This window comes from Plectropomus leopardus, chromosome 17 (genome assembly GCF_026936395.1).
Source record: "Plectropomus leopardus strain MGB_pleo_1.0 chromosome 17, ASM2693639v1, whole genome shotgun sequence".
NCBI classification, from domain to species: domain Eukaryota; kingdom Metazoa; phylum Chordata; class Actinopteri; order Perciformes; family Serranidae; genus Plectropomus; species Plectropomus leopardus.
The window spans coordinates 18152487-18174312 of NC_142192.1; the positions used below are offsets into that span (position 1 = coordinate 18152487).

Genomic DNA, 21826 nt, shown 5'->3' on the forward strand with positions numbered 1-21826 from the left:
GGGCCAGGACGACACCGTCTGCCATTACAGACAAGCCAAATGCAGTGGAAGGCACTTGCGATAGGCTTGCTCCGACTTAGCCCTCCCCCTCACGGGTTGTTTCCACTGAGCTGAATGGTAAATGCTGTTTCTTTAAAAGGGCAGAAAAATGGAGCTTGCATCTCCATAATGGTGCACAATTGAAGCTTGGAATGGCCTCCTGCTGCTTGAATGTGTGAAGTAAAACTTTGATATGTGTATGCAAAGAAACACTTGAGCAAACACATATATGAAGGCATTGGCAGCAGTGGAGAAAGTACTCAAACATTCTACTGAAGTAAAAACAGAAATACTGCAGTGTAAAAATACTCTATTGCAAGTCTTGCATTCAAGATCTTACTTAGTTAACAGTACAGAAACATAAGCATCAAAATATACTTAAAGTACTATAACAAAATGTCCTTATTGTGCAGAATGGCACTTTGCAGAATTATATATTATATATGGTATTATTGGATTATAAATAGTGATGTATTAGTGTATGCATCACCTAAGTGTTGAACTTGGTAAAGGTGGAGCTTTTTATATTAATTATTAATCTAATTAATTAATAAGAAGGCAATAAGTAATAACAAAAGAAGTTCCTAAAAATGAGCAAGAAATTAGTGAAGAGTACAAGAAAATTGCATAAAAATTAGTAAAAACAAAACCAAACGAACAAACAAGGAAGTGACCTGGGAAAAGTACTTAAAATATATAATATTTCGATAACTTAATTTTTAATATGCAATTATGATTATTATAAATATAGCTTTTCCCTGGCTTTTTTCCCCCTAAAAATATTCCTATAGCTTTTTAAAAATCATTTTCTAGATCTACTAATTTCTTAAGATGCACCAATTTGCTCAAGGTTTACACTTTTAAATACTTGTGTAAATTGTCTGAAAGCAGCACAAGAAAAATGATGTCGCTTCAAAAGTGATAATGTTTCAAAAGGTTAAACTTAACTAAATAAGTTACATTCCAACGTTGCACTTTTGGCACAAATCAGACTCTGGCATTTCTTTAAAAGATCTGCTGACTCCCATGGTGGCACATAGTTAACACATGCACTCACAAACAAAAACACATTGTCACAGCAACATTGCTGGAGGGTGAAATGTGTGGAGTAAGAAAATAAACAACACCCACCCACGTGCAAACATGTAGCCAAAGATTAAAGCATCAAAGAAAGCGGCTGCATGATAAGAGGCGTGCATGCAGAAATGCACACTTGCATGAGTGCATGCGCACATATCTGGCAAAGAGAGGCACAATGGAGCATGTGTTCTCTCACTCAGACAGGGAGGAAGAGAAGGTGGGGGGAAGCCAGGCAGTTCCTTCCAGCTGGGTCATATTTAACCAGCAGTATCATCATGCCAGCCAAAACGACCTGCGACCTAGCCACCCACCCAAAAAAAGCCACCTACGCATTTTCACACAGCTCATCCCTAACACTACACTCAGTTGAAACACTGTTTTGAGACACAATTGTTTGTGTATTCTTTATCATGTTATTTTCCTCAATGCTTCCTCTTCTTATCAGTACATTATGGCACATTGGTGTTGCTGTGAGCTCCTCAGCAACCCACGCATCAAGGCTTCAAGCTGATCAATAAAATATAGCCCATTCAGAGTCAAAAGCATGTTACCGTTGATCTTCCTCCCTTTCAAATGGACTCCTGTCTTTGTGGGGGAGTTTATGAGGCGCTGGGCCTCCCACACGAAACACAGTGGGGTGAGATGCCTGTAGAAATGTGTTTTTGCAAGTCCGTCAATATGTTTGTGTGTGCTATGGCACTTGCTCTGTGAGCACTCAGCCATGCACCTTTTTATCTCTCTGCCCTGGTTTCCCCTCACCTGGAAACACTCTCCCCATGAGCCTGATGCTCAGTTAGTCATCTAGACAAAAAAAAGAGCGTAAATCAGTTCATTTTCATTGTGAATTAGAAAATGGTAAATTCGGCAGGCCACCTGGCACCCTATCGCAATCCAGGTTTGACCCATGGGTTGTAGATTAAGTATCACTGAGTTAGAGCATAAGGAGAAAAGCTACTACAAGTTATGCTGAAACTGAGGTATGTTGCAGTTGACTGATATTTAGGCTATTGCTATCCCGTCAGTACTACACTCAAAACTGTTTTTTTTTAGTTGTGCCTTTTTTCTGCTAGACTTGATAAGTCACATTGAGTAGGTGGATATGTCACACAGCCGATTAATTGCCATTGCATTTTGTGTTCCTAAAATAACCTTTTTGCATGTCTGTGTTTTAAGCTGTTTGCCTTAAGGCTTTTATTTTGTCATTTTCATTTGGAGCTCTTTGGTCAAAAATCATTTTTATGCTTTTTCAGTGGGGTGTTGTTGGCAGATCTCACAGAGTGCCTGCTGAAAAACTGTGGCCTGCCTTCCCCTGCATCAGGGTGGTAATTGCAAATTCACCTCCCTTTGGTTTGCTTTGTTTGGTGGTTATGCAAAACTGTTCATAGGTTTCTTGCAATCCCCAAAGCTGGCCCAATGCCATGAGGTCTATCCACATCAGTGCAATGTAGGAACTATTTTCTATTTGCCGGATTACAACCGCATCCCCGCACAGAAGGACGCTGACAAGGAAGCGCTAGCTCACCTAGCACTACTACGATACCTACATGAAACTGCTCAACTGATTATCATCAGTAAAAAGGTCATGATCACTCTGGAAAGAGACATTGCTGTTGAATCTTTTAAACGTATATTCTTGGCCATTTCAGCAACACAAACCGAGTGCAATCTAGTTCCGTTATATTGGACATCTCTACAGTTGATATCGTCAACATTTAGCAGCTCACATTGAAACAATCCATATTGATAAAGGCACAGGTAAGAGGCAAAATAGCTATTTTTTATTTATTGGTTGAACTGTCCCTTTAAGTCTCGGGATAAAATCCAAATCTCTCTAGAAATCTAGAATTTTTTCTAGCTTCTCAGCCTGGTTAGGTATTGATCAGTATGAGATGAGTAAAATAAAAATAGGAGAGAAGTTCAGTTCAAAGAGCCTCATTTACTGCTCGTGTCACAGAAGCGGTATGTTGTTTCCATGACAACAAGAAAACAGAACACGTATAAAAACCAATCCTCTATTATTCATTGCTGCTTGAGTTCGCCTTAACACTTAATCTCACGCGTACACCCTCCCTCGTACCAGCATGCATAGGCATTAAATGTGCAAAAATACACACTCATACATGCTTTAAATCATTTTAATTCTCTCCTCCTTTCTCCCTAATACTTATGGGAAGGCAAACATTTGTGTGTGACATTAATGTGTGAAACAGTTAAGCTCAGTTATCACCTAATTTTCATTCTGCTCACATCTGATAGCCAGGCTCTTTGAGTTATATTTGCCTTCACTAAGCAGCCAACCCTTAGTTACATCCTGCTCCGCACTTGCACTTAAATTGCACCGGAAATCAGTGGAAACTTCCTGGACTCTAACCAATCAATGGAAACAACAGGAGGTGGGGTAATGCAATTATGGATGTGTTAAATGTATGAGATCATCTGAGACAAGCATGTTGAATTGTGTTAGTGAGTGGGTATTCATGAACATTTCATCCTCTCTGAGCCGTTTATATTAAACCGAAAAGGAAGCCCCGGTGCAAAGGTCAGGTCATGAACGTCCCTGCAGGACAATTTCATCTATCACTGAGTGATGGATGAGCAGCAGCTGATCAATCAGCCTCACTTCAACTTACTGTAGTACACTTTAACCTTTCAACTCAGAGCCTAACTGCCCCCCAGGAAGGCTCCAGTGTCCACTGCAAGCCACAGTCATAATTAATGGGCTGCATGCATCACTCAAATGGATAATAATTTATTTTAAATGAAATATTGTCTCTGCATAGTGCGTTTCCTCACTGCTCAAAGCAAAAGACATGGAAATCTTGCATTGGCAGTGGATGTGTAAATTAAAGCCAATGTTGTTATTTTTTTCTCCAAGATGTTAAGATTGTAAGGAGAAACATAAACTGGCAGCGTGTCAGATTGGCAGCTACGTCCACAACTTACACATTAGATAATTTTTCCTGCTATATTTATCAGGCTCAAGGTTGCATCTAATTTACACAAAAAAACAGACTGGGATGTTTAATTAAAATTAGTCTCTTTGTTCTTGAATATCATTAAAAGTAGCACGGTTTTAAAAACAAACACAAATATTAGATATTAGATTTTGCAGAAGATAAAAAAATAATAAGGCTCATCCCACTGTGACTACAAAAGCCCAAAGGGAGCAGCGAAGGAAAAAATAGAGCTTTGCATTTAAAAAAAAATCGTCCTGAACCACAAATTCGAATTAATCCATTAAATCCTGGTGGGCCCTCATAATGTTAATAATATATGAATTTTAAAAATAAGTGTAGTTCCACTTTAAATACCCAGTATCCGTTAGTATCAAAACATTTCTAGATCTTTTTTTTAAAAAATATCTAGAAAAAAACAGCTACTTGTATTGTTTTGCTTGCAGCTAATCAAAACAAGCATTTTTCCAATTTAATGCTGCATGCCTGTTTTTTGTTTTTTTTTTGTTTGTTTTTTTCTTGTCCCCCTTTACCTTGTATTTTTAATTACATATTTGTTAGGGGTATAAATCACAAGTTCCATCTAATATTACATCAGTTCTTCAGACAATTTTTTGATATTTGCTGATTTCACAATGTCTACCATAATACAATTTTGATTTGATTTAATTCAGGGGACTGCAAATGATATAAGACTGCATCATTAAAAATCTCCTCATTGTCTTTTTTGTGGCTGCTTACCATTGTCTGTTAAATGTTTAGGGAAGCAGGTGTGCTTGGATGGAAATGGTGAAAAAATGTGCCATGGGAATAACAAAGTAAAGGTGTATCTTAAAGACGACAAAACCTATCATGGTTTTCAAGCTGTATTGCTTATACTGGATTGTTGATCACTGAATTGAAATATTGATCCAGATTGATGTATTGTGAAACCTTAATATCTGTTTTATGATATGATTAAATGTTTACTTGTGCGGACCTCAGAATGAGTTGTTGCTACCTTGGAATTGATTGATTGATGGGGATCCAAATACAGAAATACATAAAAAATGTAAAATGTGATAGGTCCATAATTACAGCAGCCAACAACCCATATAGTCTCTGTGTGTTGAAGTTCAATTTCAATTCATTCATTTCAATTTGCCTCAGAGGGCTTTACAGCATACGACATCCCTCTATCCTTAGACCCTCACATCGCCTAAAAAAAACTTCTGAAAAAGAACTGTAACAGGTGAAAAAAAATGAAAGAAACCTCAGGAAGAGCAGCTGAGGAGGGATCCCTCTTCCTGGACGGACAGACTTGCAATAGATTTCGTAAATAACAATTAAATTACAATAACAACAAAAAAGAAGGAGAAAGAGAGAGGGGAAGAGAGAGGGAGAGAGGGGAAGAGATGCACAGCAATAACGGTAACAATAACATGTCATATTACAATAATGATAGGTGTAAAATTACTAGATGCACTCTATGATAGCATGTGATGTTCTCAGCTGAGTGCAATGTATTAGACAGAAACGTTTCTTCAGTTTTTTAGCAAATGTTTAAATAGTTTGAAACATTTCAAGATGTATTTGTCTGAAACTTATTTGGATAGAGATGAGTAGTTATAGCAATATAGGAAACTGAATGCTCCCATTCACATGATGGGAGTCGAACTATGTACAAATAAAGGTACCAATTGATATGATCTATTGGTATGACTTTAAACTGGTATTAGCATTTTTAGACAATACTCAGCCCCAAACGCAACACTGTATTTCTTGACTACTCAAAAGATAACTCTGTCTGGTCTGTTTCTGTGGCGAAACACAAGACACTTTCTACTCATTTCCACTCATTAGAAATTTATTTTTCCCAGGTGGCAGCAAAATGGGTAACATGAGCCAACAGGTAACGGCTGTAACGTTAGGTTAAACTGGTTTAGACACCAGATACTTTTAGGGTGATTAACTCACGCAGACACACACTTTACACACACTTTAGACTGACTTTAGAGACTTCAGCAATGTTGTTTCTCCCTGTATCTAGTCTTTGTGCTAAGCTACGCCAACTGGCTGCTAGCTGTAGCCTCATATTTACGGCACAGATATGAAAGTGGGATCAATCCTGTCAGCGAACTCTCTTAGCCTCATCCTTAAAATATCAAACTATTGGTTTAGAGACACAAAATTCTTGCTCCAATAATAGACAGCATCAGCTTTTGTGAATATATGTAAACATATGGACCACCACTTTTTAAAATTGCCCTTAAAAAGAAAAACTACTGGGTTTATGCAGGCCAATAATCCTTTGAAACCTCAGCTGGTTTGATTTCTTTCAAAAACATGGGAAAAGGGCAATGAGCAACAAAAGAAAAAATGACCCCAATATAGCAAGGAATTAGTAAAAGTACAAGAAAATTACGTGAAAATAACAATGACCAAAAAGATAGTTAAAAAAAAAATAACCTTAAAGAAGGTCATGAAAAATTATAATAATTCTGTGACCTGATTTTTTTTTTTTTTTAAAAATCATGAATATAGGTTTTCCCTCTTCTCCCTTTTCTCCACTGTAAGTTTTCCCTTGCTTTTTAAAAATAATTTTCTAAATTTGGTTATTTCTTGCAATTTGTGGAACATTTCTTACCAAGTTGCTCATCGCCTTTCCCCCTATGTTTTGACAGAAATCAAACCAATTTGTTTAGGGTTCAAAATTTAAATACTTGTGAAAGGGGTCTAAAAAGCAGCACAACAAAACTGATGTCGATCCAGGTTTCAAAGGTTTAAAGCAGAAGCAATGTGCTTTCGATTCTGAAGTGAAAATGGACCTCACAAGTGTAGGAATGTGTGACAAACACACATCCTCACTGCCTTTCTCTGCCTCTTTCCCAGAAAAAGACCTCTGACAGATTGTCTATACATTGAATGGAGAGAGAAGCTGTACAGGAAAGCAAAAAAAAGACAAGGACAAGGACAAGATACCTCCTGCCTGGGATCTAATCTTCAATCTCTGGAATCAGTGATATCTGATAAGAACAGTGTAAATCAGGAAGCTAAAGAAACCCCTGCCTGAGCTTTGTGTCTGTACAAGACAGACAGGGCATCTACATCTGTCTCTCACTTTGTGGGGATTTACAGTAGATGGGGCAAATATCCTTTGTCTGATAATATTAGGAAGACGGGAATCGGAATCAAGATTGAGACTTCTGATTTACCACATATGGCTCAGGGAGACATAAGCCCTCGACTTTTTGTGTATGTATTTATTTGATTTATTTTCGCCAACAGTTATCAAGGGAAGATTGACTGAGAGCGTGTGTTGTTTTCCTGACATACTTTGGCTCGCAGCACAGCAGTTAGTAGCACATATTCACATCTGGGAGCTCGCCAATACAACCAAGTTGTTGTACTGACTTCTACTGGGAAACGTGGGTAGGAAAATGAAAACCAATTTCTTCTTGAGAATCAAGTTCTTGAGCAAGGCACTTTGCCATAACTTCACCATCCACCATGCTGAGTCTTAAATGGAGCTTAGCTGCTAAAATGCTAAGCTCCAGAGGAGCGAAGAACACAGAGGAGTTCACAGGAGTGTGTTGTGAGTGTGAAGCAAAGACACTGCCAGAATGGTGCTAGATTTATACTCCCTGGATAAGCAAAGCAGCCAAAGTATACATTTATTAATTTAACATTGCACTCAGGGACATGCTGAAAGCGATATTTGAGGTGGGACACTCCAGGTGAAGACCTTTTTTCTTTTTTTACCTCTCCACGCGCTGGTTAATTTGGAAATTTGGGCTATTGTGCTCCTGTTCTTTCAAACTACTCAAAAGAAATGATACAAAATACATATTTAGGTTTACTTAAGTTCAGATTTATGTCATGGAATTTTATGCAAAAAGTGCACATTTGATTAAATAATGCGAATCTGCATTTCAACATATTTCAAAGAAATTGCATATACAAAAAAATAATCGTCTTGATGTAAGTAATCAACTGGATCTCTCTTTAAAGAACACAAGTATTTCTCATTTGTTTTCACCCAGATTTTCTCTGATTGAATCAAATCTTAACTACTACTTTTTCAGCCACAGCCCGCAGATAGTATAATAATGTCTCAGATTGAATGTTTCTGTATCAAATTTAAATATTTAATGAAAGCTAACCTTTTTACCATGGCAATACCATCATATTTAATAGTTTAATAGATGAAATAGCAGAGGAAGCAATTGAATTGTATTGAAAATGAATTGGATGTTCCTCATCATCTCATTAAGTGCCACTTTAATCAAGAAATTCCCCAAAAGCTCATCTGGCTATAAGTCCAGAAGGTCTAATAGTCTAGTGTGTGTGTGTGTGTGTGTGTGTGTGTGTGTGTGTGTGTCTAAATGCATGAATGCATTTTTGGTGGGAGTCTGCGAGTCTGCATGAATTAGCGAGTGTGTGTGTGTGCATGTGTGCGTGTGTGAGAGTCACTGTAGGGCTGTGATCAGTGTGACGAAGCACAGTGACAGAGCTCAGGCCATCTGGAGACAGATGACAGTGTGAATCACCAGAGAGGAGGATGGAGGAAGAAAGGGGAGGTGGTTGTGGAGGGTGAGGGATGGGGGAGGGGGGGTGCAGCGGGAAGACAGTGAGAGGGTGACACATCAGCAGGTGGGTAAAATCAGGGTGCGCACAAGGACGAACTATTTGCATCATTTTGAAAGCAGCTCACGTGCACACATGTTCACACACACACACACACACACACACACACACACACACACACACACACACACACACACACACACACAGACACACACATATCCAGTCTCTCAGTGGCCCCTTTTGAGCTAACTAATGACCTGCTTGCCAACACTTTGGTCTAATCATCCTAGAGTGAATGGGGGTGGCAACTCACAGGCTCATCCAAACACACACAGACATGCACGTGCCCACGAGCTTACTTACACGCTGTTAGTTGTTGAAATAGGAGTCTGCTTGATGCCTGATAAGAAAATGAGCCTTCCAAATAGATAATTTACTAAAGAGAGGAAAATCACCCAGCACTCAAAAGCCACAGAAACATAGGGCCCGGATTATCACTCAGCTGGTGTAAGCTTATCACCCCACTACTCCAACAATCCTCTCCCCTCTCTGCCTCTCATTTCCCCTCACAGTAAATTCCATCCTGCTGTTTTGCTGTTTTTCTCTCCCTGCGCCACCGCTTTATGATCTCCATCTTTATTTTGACCACCACTCTCCCTCCCACTCCACAGCTGTTTCTCCTTCGCTCAAGTAGGAAAAGTAGCAATGCACTTCTACTTTGCATTCAAAACATTTCTTTGTTTTGGGTAAATAGATTATGTCATCTGTTTCTGAGCTCCCATTCCATCCTTTATTGCTCAACGGTGAAAACAGGGAGCAGATGGGAGATGGGACGCAATCGAGCGTGCAGGAAGTTGAGGATTTGAGGTTGGCGGTAGAAGGAAGACAGGTGGAGGTAAAGTGAGAAACAAAAGGAAAGTGAGATGCAAGTATATTCATCATTAAAGCACATATGGAAAACAGGGGAGACATGGGACTCTGTTTTTGCTACATTGGGATTTCAGGGTGGAGGACAGTGTCTGTTTTATGGACCTCAGAAATGCATCTCTGCTCTTTGCAGATGATGTTGTTCTGTTGGTTTAAACCCACAATGACCTCCATTCAGCATGCACTGGGCATCTTGCAGCCAAGTCTGAAGTAGTCAGGATAAGAGTCAGTACTTCCAAGTCTGGTTATCAGCCAGAAAATGGTGGATTGCCCCCTCTGGGTTGGAAGAAGGTTACTACCTCAAGTTAAGAGGCTCAAATATCTTGAGTGAGGTAAAAATACAGTGTGAAATGGACAGTGATGTGAGTGTTGTGCCGGACCTTTGTGGTGAAGAGGGAGCTGAGCTGGAAGGCAAAACTCACAATTTACTGGTCAGTCTATGTTCTGACTCTGACCTATGGTCATGAGCTTTGGATACTGACTGAAAAAATGAGACTGGACACCCAAGCAGCCAAAATGAGTGTACCAGTGAAGTTTTGGGGGATCTAATAGGTCTTTGGAGGCCCCATACTAATATAGTAATACTCTTATTTTAATGTAGCAAAGCAACCATCCCAGCACCTTAAACTTAAGAGAGAGTCTGTTGAAAATAACTTATTCCATTTTCATCTCTCATCCTATTCTAAAGTTACATGAAGACATTACATCGTTCATTACTCAATGTGTTTCTAAATAGGTCTCCCCAATTAAATTTGTATCAATCAGAGGTCTGAAGCCTTTTTCAATGCCTGGAGGTCTTCACAATGAAAAAGTTCAAGTTTGAGTTTTTTATTTTTTTCATTTGTGGAACTTCAAAAACGACTTTACACCGAGGTTTTTCTCCCCGTGTTATTGCCTGGAAGCATACACGCGCACGCGCGCTCCTTCGCCCCAAGTCTTCTTCCTCTCATGCGCGCGCGCACACACACACACACACACACACACACACACACACACACACACACACACACACACACACACTCTTTCGCCCGTCTCTTTCTTCAGGAGCCCCATGACTGTGCGAATACAAGCAAATGTCATGAAGCGAAAAAGATAAAAAGGAAAGGGGCATCAAGCCCTCCAGTCCTCATAACATTTCTGCAAGTTGCATCATGAGCACAACGCGGTGCCTTTGTATAAAGGCAAGTCTGAATGAGAGGAGCAAAGGACGACGACGAAGAAGCGTGAACTTGCGTGTAAATGGACATGCTGAGTGACTGTCTCATGCGCCGCTGACGAATGATCTAATACCGGCCGAGCTCGCGTGGAGTGGGGAGCCGAAACACGCAGCTGATAGGCAAGACACGTCATCCTCGATCTGCCTCCTCTGTCCTCCTCTGTCCTCCTCCTCTCACTCCCGGTCTTCGCATTCTCTCCTCTGCACGATTAAATGAATAGAGGTTGATTAGCGTTTATTGAGCGACGGCTCCACTGGGACAGCTGGTTTTGATCCCATGGAGACAGCGCGCTGCTCTCTTCAATATCTCTGTTAAACGTATCTCTATCTTTGACTGTGCGGCCCCTTGGGAATGATAATTGGTTACAATGCAGGCTGGAAATTGTTTAAAGTCAGACTGGTTGACAAATGACGACAGTGTTAAAGCACAATTATACATCTGAGATGTGATGCTTTTCAAACACAAGCTGGAAATGAGCCTTTTTGGTCAACAGGCAGCATCACACCTGTATCTTTTGGCTACTTTTGAGCATTAATCGCCAAGGCTTGATAAAGTATGTGAGATGCCACGGACCCCAGGTCCTGTCTTTCTTCCCTCTCCGCTCCGCCTCTCAGTATAGCGTGAGGCTCTGGTGCCGCTCAATGGGAGGATGGGGCAATTGCTGGTGGCTGCAGCATCACCAAGGGACTCGCCAGACCACCTCAACGCCGGCGTGTGGTATTCAAACATATTTATTGGCACAGTTTAAAGTAAACGTTGTTACAAGGGAGGGCAAGATAGATCGTCTGAGCCTTTCTTGCTCTTTGTAAATATGTGCAATAACTTAGAGTCGCTTTACTGGCTCCAAAACTCAAACGGCAAGAGAGTGGGCAATAAAAAAGCTCCCTGGACGCAAATAAAACAAGAAGCCTCCTACGAATATAGCCGCAATGAGATTTACTCCACATGAAAGTCGAGGGAGATTTGTCAGTATCATTGGCGCTGAGCCGTGCGCGATACATCTCACCAAAAACCATCTGGGTGGTTGATGACATAAGTTTGCTCAAAAGTGGGTGACAAGTGGGAGATATTTGGTGGGAGACATGAGAGGAATGACGTTTCTCTGTAAAATAGTAATGATCAAGCTCGAGGCGCACTGAAACAGCAGGAGACGACACGGCCTACTGTGCTTTGGTGGTGCTGAAAATGTGCCCAGTTTCCACTCACTCGTGGATTATGTGCTGTCCAAACCAAAAGGTATGAGTGGGCGAACACAGAGCCATGACTCACTGTCAAATTCATATTGTGGCCGTGGCAGTATTCTTGGCTTTTGCTAAAAATAGTGCCCGTTCTGTGGTGTGGAGCCAAGACAGTGATAAAACGGTCGGCTTTCTTTGCCAAAGGACCTGCTCGGGATGGCAAAAATCATTGCGGCTCTTCCCCCGAAAAGCTTGGGCTCTAAATAACACCACAGGCTTTTCGTGATGAGTGTCGAAATGAGGAAAAAATAACATGGATCAGTAACTGAGTCTCTTCTTTCAGAGACACATTATGTTGCGAAGACGTGAAAGTAAATGAATAGAAATGATAATCTGTTGAATGCCCAGCTCCGGTTGCAAGATTTCCATTTGCAATTAATCAAGGACAGAAAACCCAGAGTCAGTTAATTACACCCCCCCCCCCACACACACACACACAGACACATAGTGTAACTACACACACAAACACACAGACACACACATAGAAAGAATAGGGAGAGAACTGTGCACAAGATGTTTATTGGTGTCTACTTGAGCAAGTGAAGAATCTTATGAGCTGGGGAACTGAGAAAGAACAGTTAGAAAGAAGAACATCCCTCTCTCTCTCTCTCTCTCTCTCCTCACACACACACAGACACGGACACACACACACCCTTTTGGACTCTGAACAGCATAACAATCAGCAGCCTGCTTGACCATCTCAACTGATTTCCTCACGCCAACAGCACATGCCTTCTCTGTAAAACCTCCTCTGTAGGAAGCAGGAGTCACACATTTATTTAATCATCCCTACAGCTCATTAAACGCACGCTCATTTCCTCAGAAAACACCTCAGTCCTCAAACGCATCAACAGAGTCAAGGATGGACACAATTCCAGAGGATCCACTGTCACCAAAATAGCCACCCTGCCAGCCACCTCTCCTCTATTAATAACTTGGGGGTTCTGGAACAGCGACATCACAGCAAGGTTGATTCCTAAATGCGCCTTTAGGATGAGTGCGTGTTGCTGATTTGCATTCAGTGAGGGGATCGTGGAGGGTGGGCGGTGGAGAGTGGGGGTAAGGCTGCTGCATTTTGCATGTCTTGAGCGGTACAGATGGGGACTTACCCTTTACTGAGGCGGCCAGTAGCCCCATGTATAAGAACAGCACCCGGCTCCAGTGGTGCGCCTGCACTCCCGCCTTCATTAGAGCAAAAATCCGTATTCCGTCCCCTTTCCTGCATGCGCATTCCGGTCTCCTCGCGAGTCCCGTTGCTCCGTCCCGGATTGAAGCGGCGGTCATGGCAGGTGCTTTTTTTTCTCGGGTCTGGCAGGCACGATACTTCTCAGATGGTCAAAAAAGGGAGATTCACTCGGTGTCGGCGCTGAGAAAAATCCCAATGCATGGAGGAGGCTCGGATCTCGCAGCTGGACTGAACCATGTCATGCGGGGACCGAGGGGTTCAGAGTCTCTGTCTGAGAAGATCGATTTCACACCTAAAGGGGGAGAAAGGAGGGGAGGCAAACCAAGGGGGAGACGTGATTCAAGTGGTCACTGATCTACCCTGCACGCGTAAAAAATCACGAAAATCCCCTTGACCGCACCACATATGCCACTGATATTACCAGACACACGTCAAAAAAGACCCAGGAGATCCCTCCTTCAGTTTTGCTCCGCAGCACTTATCTGTCCTCTTTATTTTATCTCCATTTAACATTTGCGGTGCCGATAATCCACGTTCAAACTCGTCATTGGATTCGAGATTCAGATGAACGAACGGCGAAATGATGGAGAGCCACAGAGGTTATCCGGATCCAAGAGGAAAAATCGCCTCGTTATAGAAGTTCTCAACCAAATGTTGGAGTGTAGTCAAAGATCTGACTGTGTAGAGAGAAATATGCGGTATGTATGTATTCCCAGTATCGCAGCGCTTGGCCACAGCGTCGTCTCGGGTCTGTGCGACGCCAAGAATCAGACTGCAGACCTGCTCCTTCTTCTCTGCGCGTCTCTCTCTCTCTCTCTCCTCCTCTCTCTCTCTCCTCCTCCTCTCTCTCTATCTCTCTCTCTCTCTCCCTTGGTACCTTCTCCAGTCGTATCATATGCCCGCATTTTCAAAAGCATTTTGAGATATATCTAATAACTCCATTCACTAAACATTTTCAGCCATGAACTATTACTTTTCTATTAGATAAATATGCTCTATGATGATTAAAAGCATAGTTGTAGCATCAACACGGGCGCAGGGCACATGCCCCCCTCAATATTTAAGGCAGTGGACTTTTTTCTTTTCTTTTTTGTAACAAAATTACGGACATTTACACCATTAACCCTCTGAAACCTGAGCAAATTGGCTTGATTTCTTTCAAAAACGTGGGAAGAAGGCAATGAGCAACTAAAAAGAAATGGGGCCCAAATTTGCAAGAAATTAGTAAAAAGTTCCAAAAAAATATTGGGGAAATAGGCCAGAGAAAAAAGAAAGAAAAACCTTACCTTACCGTCCTTAAAATAACACTTCTTTTCTTTAACATAATTTTAAATACATAATTATAAGGATTTCAAACATAGTCTTCTGGAAATTTTCCCCTAGTTTTTATGATGCTATCCCCCCAGCTCATTTTCAGGTAATTTCTGTATAACCTTTTACTTTTTTATTTTATTTTTTTTGCAATTTTTGGGACATTTCTTGTAAGTACTCAATGTCTTTTCGCCCGTGTTTCTAAAGAAATCAAACCAAACCAAACCAACTTTCTCAAGTTTCAGAGGTTTAAATGTTTGTGAAAGATGTCTGAATGCACAAAACTGATGTCAGTCCAGATGTTAAAGGGTTAAAAAGGGTTAAATGATGCAGAGAAGATACAAACTGCTTCATAAAATTACCAGAATTAAGGAAATTAACTGTTTGTGAAACAAAAGTGACGGAGTACCCCCCCCCCCCTTTTTCCCCCATCGTTGACACAATAACTACGTCCTTGAAAAAAGGCTATATTTTTATTGATGAGAATAACAGTCATAATAATACTAACAATAGTGATGATATTGATAACGACGATGATAATAATGATAATAATAGGATATGACGCATTAAATGCACCCTGTTCCAATTTGTTATGGTAAGATTTAGGGGTCCATTGTCTCTATCTATTAAGACCAATCATCGGATTGCCCGGCAGTTTAACATAGATGTCCACTTCCTGCTCACTAAACGTGAAATTGATGCTTAACAGGCCGGAACCCCTCAACAGTAAATTTGAATGTCATTTCCACTTTTGCATATGACCGGCGTAATTAGTTTTCCGCAATGCGCCGTGCGTGGAAACAGTCGAGATAATGAAATGCGCGGTGGCCTTCAACCCCTAATACAAGATGGAGATCATAAATAGTCTCCCCGCAACATTAAATTAAACTTTGCCAACAGTGCGCTGCTCCTGTCTCTGCTGATCGGGTTGTTCTGGGACATAGTTTCAGCTTTTGTATATCCTAATATGGGTTAATGATTCATTTATACTATTAAATAATCAGGAAGTCCACTAAGTTTCAGGTTTGTGTGGACATATGCAGAAGTATTCAGTTACTTTACTTAAGTAAAAGTACTAATACCAACCTGTGAATTATATAGCTACTGTTGCAACTAAAAATCGTGCACTGAAAATGTTAAGTTCTTAAGTAAAAGTTAGTATAGTCAGGAAAATGTATTACAAGCTATATATATATATATATATATATATATATATATATATATATATATAAATTTGATAAACTTTAAGTTTTTTATGCAAAATTCTTAATTTTCAAAATTAAGATTTTAGATAAATGTAATGAAATTACATTTGTATGCCATATATATATACATGTATACACGTGATGCCCATTCATTCATTACAATATAGCCTACTACTAAAACACTATGACGGGAAGTAATTGCGGGGATAATCTGGACTGATCCAGAGCCCTTGTTTTTAGTTTATTCTAGTGCACTAGTGATTGATCTATGGCTGAATTATCATTCTCGAATTCCAACCGGTTGCTATGACAGATCGCGCCAGATAATGTTTTCTTTCAAAAAGCTGGTTCAAAACAAACAATTGAGCGCTGTCACAAGACTGTCAAGCTCATGGACAAGCCCACGCGTGTGAACAACACAGGGAAAATGATGCTTACAGATCCTCGCAACCGGTTCGTGAGTGCATTCGCACCTTTGCCGCGCTCCACCTGGATTCATCCGCACGTGCCGAAAGACAACTTTGATCATGTCTGCAAAAACATCTGGAGCAGAGCAAAGGAGGCCAAGGAGGCGCTCGGCGGAGGTCAAAGTTCACCACAGAGACAACAGATTAAAGACTGCAGGGCTCCAGACAACAAACCCAGTCACCGGTAAAGCTGCGCTGGACACAGACACACACACACACACACACCCACACACACACACACTTACACGCTCAATCAGGGGACCAAAGGCACCTCTATTATTTAACTAGTAGCACACAAAACGCTGCAATGTATCAATAGACACTCAACTTCATTTCACTGTGCAGTGCTGTATTGTATAAAGACAATAATAAATCCTTGCATCCTTCATAAAGACGGACTGTATCATTATGTACCTTTACAATACAGTCTGTCTCGTATGCTATGTCTATAAATGAAGCTCATGCAGCATCATTTTTTTCTGCTGTTGTATCATCGAAGGTTCCTCCCAAGAAAAGCCACTGTTGAAGTTAATATTCTAAAGTCAAAAAGTAGAACATAATCACTTTGGGCCGATACCATTATATGTGATATCATCCCCTATTTTCACTGTATTCATAGGTATTCAGTGTGTGTCTGTATCATTCGGAAACACTGAAATAAACTAACGATTATGGATTGATTTATTAAATGTCATGGTACAAAAAAAATATATTTACTCATGTTTAAAAATGATTTACCAATGTTTCAAAGATGAGGTATTAGTCACTGGTAGAAAGAGGTTTTGAAATGCCAGTTTGTGAAAAATCCTCTTGGCTGGTGTTTATTCTTGGTATGTTGTAGTAATGCTATAATGTTGATGATAAAAGATTATTAGCTTCCCAGACATTAAACAAACATTAAAAACAATAAATACATGGTCTTTTATTTTATTTCTTTACAATATATGGCTTGTTTTCCATTTAGGCTTGGGAAATATATACTGATTGACATTGTGATACAAGAATAGATATCTACTTAGATTTTGGATGTCATAGCATCGTAGTTGACTTTTCCTGGTTTTGAAGGCTGCATTACATTAAAGTGATGTCATTTTCTGAATTTACCAGACTGTTCCAGCTGTTCTATTGTTTGCCTTCTCCCACATATTCATTACATCCACATTTCTGAGGAATATTCATCAAAACTCTTATTGTGTAAATATTTTGTGAAAGCAAACCATACATTATAATCACAATATCAATATTGAATTATTTGATCAGAAATATTATGATATTTCATTTTCTCCATATTGCCCAGCCCTAGGTCCATCGTAGAGGTCATTCTGACATTTTTGAAATGTTGCCCCTTTACAAGTTGTTTTGCTGTCAACCACACCTACATAGTTCATAATATTATTTGCCTAAGTTGATTATGGAAATTGGATGTAAGAATAGGTGAGAAGTTGAGTTCTATGTCTAAGCTCGGGCTCAACATCGCAGTGTAGATCAGGTGGGCTGCTGTGCGGTCATAGACCCACTGTATAATGTTAATGAACACCATCTGCTCACCAGCCGCCCCGGAGCTTCCATGACGTCTACGTTATCATAAGCGTCCCATGTCCCACCGGACCGTCTGTTCCGCATCGTGGACTCGACAGTTGACAGGATGGTGACTAAAGAGTAGCCTCATTAAAAAGTCATGGTTTGAAGCGGGTGCCGCCAACACACATAGCCTACAGGATGGAGCCACGGAGCCAATGATTCATTCTCTTTGAGGGCAAAACACTGGGTTCAACTAAGTCCAGCCAAATGCTGAAATGAAATTATGGAATCAACTGGTTAACCTCTGGGCTAATGTTATTCATTGGCTTATAGATTAACCAGTTTCTACAATATTATGCACTACCAAAAAAAGATCACTTCTCCAACAGGTGTATTGTAAGTTCTTAAAACTGGATGTAAAATGCAGAAAACTCTTCCAGTGCCTCTAATCAAACCTCTCTGAGCATGGTCACGACACAAGTGACCTTTTCTTTATACAACATCAGATTTCAAAATAAATGTCACCTGTTTCTAAAACTCCTAAAAACCATACTGGAGATGTGAAATTATCTGCCACCACTATCAGAAATTTTGCTGTCTTTATGAAAAGACTGCATGAGCAAGTTAACCTTGTAGCGATATTGGTTTGATGGTCTATTAAGATGTGTTAACCCCGCCACACTCCCACACATGTCTGTCTCTCTCCTGGTCCAGGGCTGAGGAGCAGCAGAAAAGGACAGATGATTTTGGTCTGAATGCGCCATATGAGGAGGACAAGCAGCAAAACCACACTGACTTCATCCTTCCTTGCTCTTATCTCCCGGGCCACAGACCCTCCCATGTTGCTAGGGCTGCACGGGTACTGAACCCTGCGATGGAGGAAGAGATGAAACGAAATGAGGAGAAGCTAAGGGGGAAAAGATATTTGGTGAGCAGGATGACTTTGGAGAATAAATTTGTTTTGTGTGGTGGTTGACTGTAGTGCAATTAGCACACTGTTTTTTTTAGATTTTTTTGGGCATTTTTGCCTTCACTTGATAGCACAGCACAAGTGTGAAAGGGAGTGAGAGAGAGGGGGCAACATGCAGCAAAGGGCAGAGGCTGGAAATTAACCCGCGGCCTCTGTGGCGTGGACACAGCCTCTGTACATGGGGCGCCCGCTCTATCCACTGAGCCACCAGACGCCCCTCGCCCCATTTTTGAAACTATTATTATTACCTTTATCTTATTAAAAGCCAGATTATTACAGGGACAATGTGTAGAATTTAACAATGAGGACTGCTAAATGCAACCACCTGAAACTCCTCCGACATGGCGAGCGTGAACTTCCCGTCAGAATTCCTCAGTGTTGTTCCAACACATTGTCATCCCAAGTGTTCACATACAGGTCATATATTTGCAGTGGACTTCCACGTTTACATATTACGCTCTAGGTATCCTCCTGCATCTGCTATTGATGTTGCAGAATGCTGCTACCGTGATGACAAAACAAGCATGTGGTGGAATTACGCTGCACGTGGTTATTTTTAGGCAGCAAAACCACATGGCAACCAACAAATGATTGCATGAATGGTTAGGATTAGGGAACAAGGGTTATGGTTAGGTTTAGGCAAAAGGGGTACATGGTAAGGTGTAGAAAAAATATATAGACACATTCAGATGGAAAGCGAACACCAGACTCCTGCATGAAAGTCCGGGGTTTGTTCCAACCATCTCTAGCCCCTCCCGCTCACCCTACAGGGCCCTTCGCTCAAAAAGTTGCTTTTGGTGTAAGAATCTGATGCTGAAAGCACTGCAAAAGCGGTGGTAATTGACAACTTTAGAAACTCTTCAAAACAAACAGACTAGGGGATTTAAAGTGTTTTATATTAAAAATAAATGTTTTTTCAAATGATATCCGGCTTATTACAGGGGGGCTGGCAACTACGGTAGCCATGGTAAAAATGCAAAACAAGAATGGCTTTTCCAGAGCAAGTGTTTAGTTTGTCTGTTCAAGCCTACTGTAGAATCATAGCAGTGCAACATGGTAAACTGGGCGAGGAACTGATTCCTTTGTAGAGCTAACTCCAAAGAAAACATACTTTTTATAATATATTCAATATCTGCCAATATATCCCCCTAAATCCTAAACACTGGACCTTTAAGTGATAGCAATATTTTCAGTTGTTACTTATTCACTTTCATGTCAGCAGGAAGGTGTGGGAGATAAACGGAGTGTGGAATATCCCCTAAAGAAGATCTGGGTTCCCCAATCCGGCAGCACAGGAGACAAACAGAGCTTTGCACCTAAACCTCTGGCGACAAATCCCATCTGCTCTGCCACTGAGGTCCTTCCCCCACACCTGCAGGATAAAGAAAATCCTCCACTTCCCTCTAAATTACCTAGGGATACATGTGAGAGTGAGGATGAGGAGAACATTTCTGTAGCAAGTGACAGTTCTGACTCTACTTCTAGCCATAATGACGATTCTGTAACTCTACCTGCGGTGCGAAGGCGCGCCACTGATAGCAGTGAAGGTGACTCAGAGAGTGAAAACAATGACTGCGACGGAGAACAAAATGAAATTCCAAACTCATCTGACGAATTAAGCTCTGACAGCGAGCCAGATTCCCCATCTCCTAGCACAGATATGGACTTTCCTCCACTAGCTACCATCAAGACTGGCATTCTACCACGTCCCACAGTGCCTCCAGCCTCGGGGAAGATGCATAGCCAGTGGGAGATTCCCCTTTCATTCCACCCACATGACATCCCCACTGCCACTTTGGCAAGCGCTGTGACCGCCCATGCGCAGGCTCCTGTCCAAGGCAAAGCTAAAGCACCTCGGGCATACTCAAAAAACAACGCACCACCAGCAGCCCCAACACAGCAGGAGGCCTACGACCTCCTGGCTGACTTCCCGGCTCTGCAGCCCCCACAGAAACCTTTAGCATTGGGTGATGGGAATCCCAACACCAAAGGTCTAGAAGGGAAAAGACAGCTTACTCACTGGACAAACCAACGCCAAGAGAGCCGGGCCTCCCATCAGAGCAGGATGGAAAATGTGCCCCACGAGGTCTCCTCCATCTGTGCAGGAGATCAGAAATCAGTGCTGGACCTTCAAACATTTGGCTCCAACAGCATTTCTCCTACCATCAGCTGTGAGGAACTGAAGGCCAACAACCAGCCGCCTCCTAGAGGTAATAAATCTGCCATGTGTCTCTTCCTAGCCGCGCTCTTCATATGCTTCTCCTTCTTTCAGTCGGTACAAATAATCTGGTTATCATTAATATCATTTTATGCCATCCTTAACACCCTCTGGAGCTACAAACACACAAACATCCCTGTCTGAGAGACTATTATTGATATTAATGACGCCGTCATACTCGGCTAATTAAAGGCAGGAGAGAGGCAGCAGCACCTGTCCTAGACTCTGTGGCTCTCAGAAGTTGCTGAGTACATTTTTTTTTTTTTTTTGCAAAAGCCCAGCTCACAAAGTTTTACCCTTTTCTCCCAGCAATTTGTAAAACTCATGTAATAAACCTCTTTTTTTTCTGCCACAGCAGGCAGCTTAGCCTCACTACTTTGTTACTTTTCTGAACTTGAGACCGACTTCTGGAATTAAAAGCTTTGTCAATAATAAAATCCAAACAACCTTATCAACACTCTGTGCCAATTGTAATACCTGACAAGTCTGCCCACCAACCCACATCTAAATGTACATGTCCATGCAAACATTGCATCTCTCCATGTAGGCGTTCTGTCCGTAGCGACGTTTCAGAGAAGTACTCCCTCAGTCAGATGACTCAGTGGGAAAATGTTTTCATAATGAGGGGATAATTGTGCAGTGGCAAAGTGAATTATACGGCAAGCCTTCCACACTTGCTGTTAGTGCAGAATTGAACAGTGGACACAGATATGAATTAAGCCAACAAGCAAGATTGTACACTACATACAGTGCTACAGTGCCTCCTCCACACTTTGCAGTTGACCTTTGCAAACTATTTATGAATACAAATCATGTGTAACTTGGGCATATTTCCATGGTAAGACGATTAACAGCAGTGGACAACTTTCCTGCTTGAGTCAAAGTATAGATAAACCTGGCCAAATATTACCCCAATACAAGTAAAAA

At 41.2% G+C, this 21826-nt stretch overlaps 2 protein-coding genes across 2 annotated transcripts in view; one reads left to right on the plus strand and one right to left on the minus strand.

The window, feature by feature from the left end:
* Positions 1–21826, minus strand: part of csmd2 (CUB and Sushi multiple domains 2) — a 530601-nt gene that overhangs the window by 276703 nt on the left and 232072 nt on the right. The window contains exon 5 of the mRNA XM_042506230.2: positions 13131–13499. Within this exon, the coding sequence (XP_042362164.1) occupies positions 13131–13305 (175 nt within the window). The 5' untranslated portion in view covers positions 13306–13499. The remainder of the gene's footprint in view (positions 1–13130; positions 13500–21826) is intronic.
* The window catches only part of c19h1orf94 (chromosome 19 C1orf94 homolog), a 34922-nt gene continuing 29195 nt past the window's right edge, over positions 16100–21826 (plus strand). Inside the window, exons 1-3 of the mRNA XM_088090082.1 lie at positions 16100–16370; positions 18419–18639; positions 19901–20891. Coding sequence (XP_087946208.1) covers positions 16115–16370; positions 18419–18639; positions 19901–20891 — 1468 coding nt within the window. The 5' untranslated portion in view covers positions 16100–16114. The remainder of the gene's footprint in view (positions 16371–18418; positions 18640–19900; positions 20892–21826) is intronic.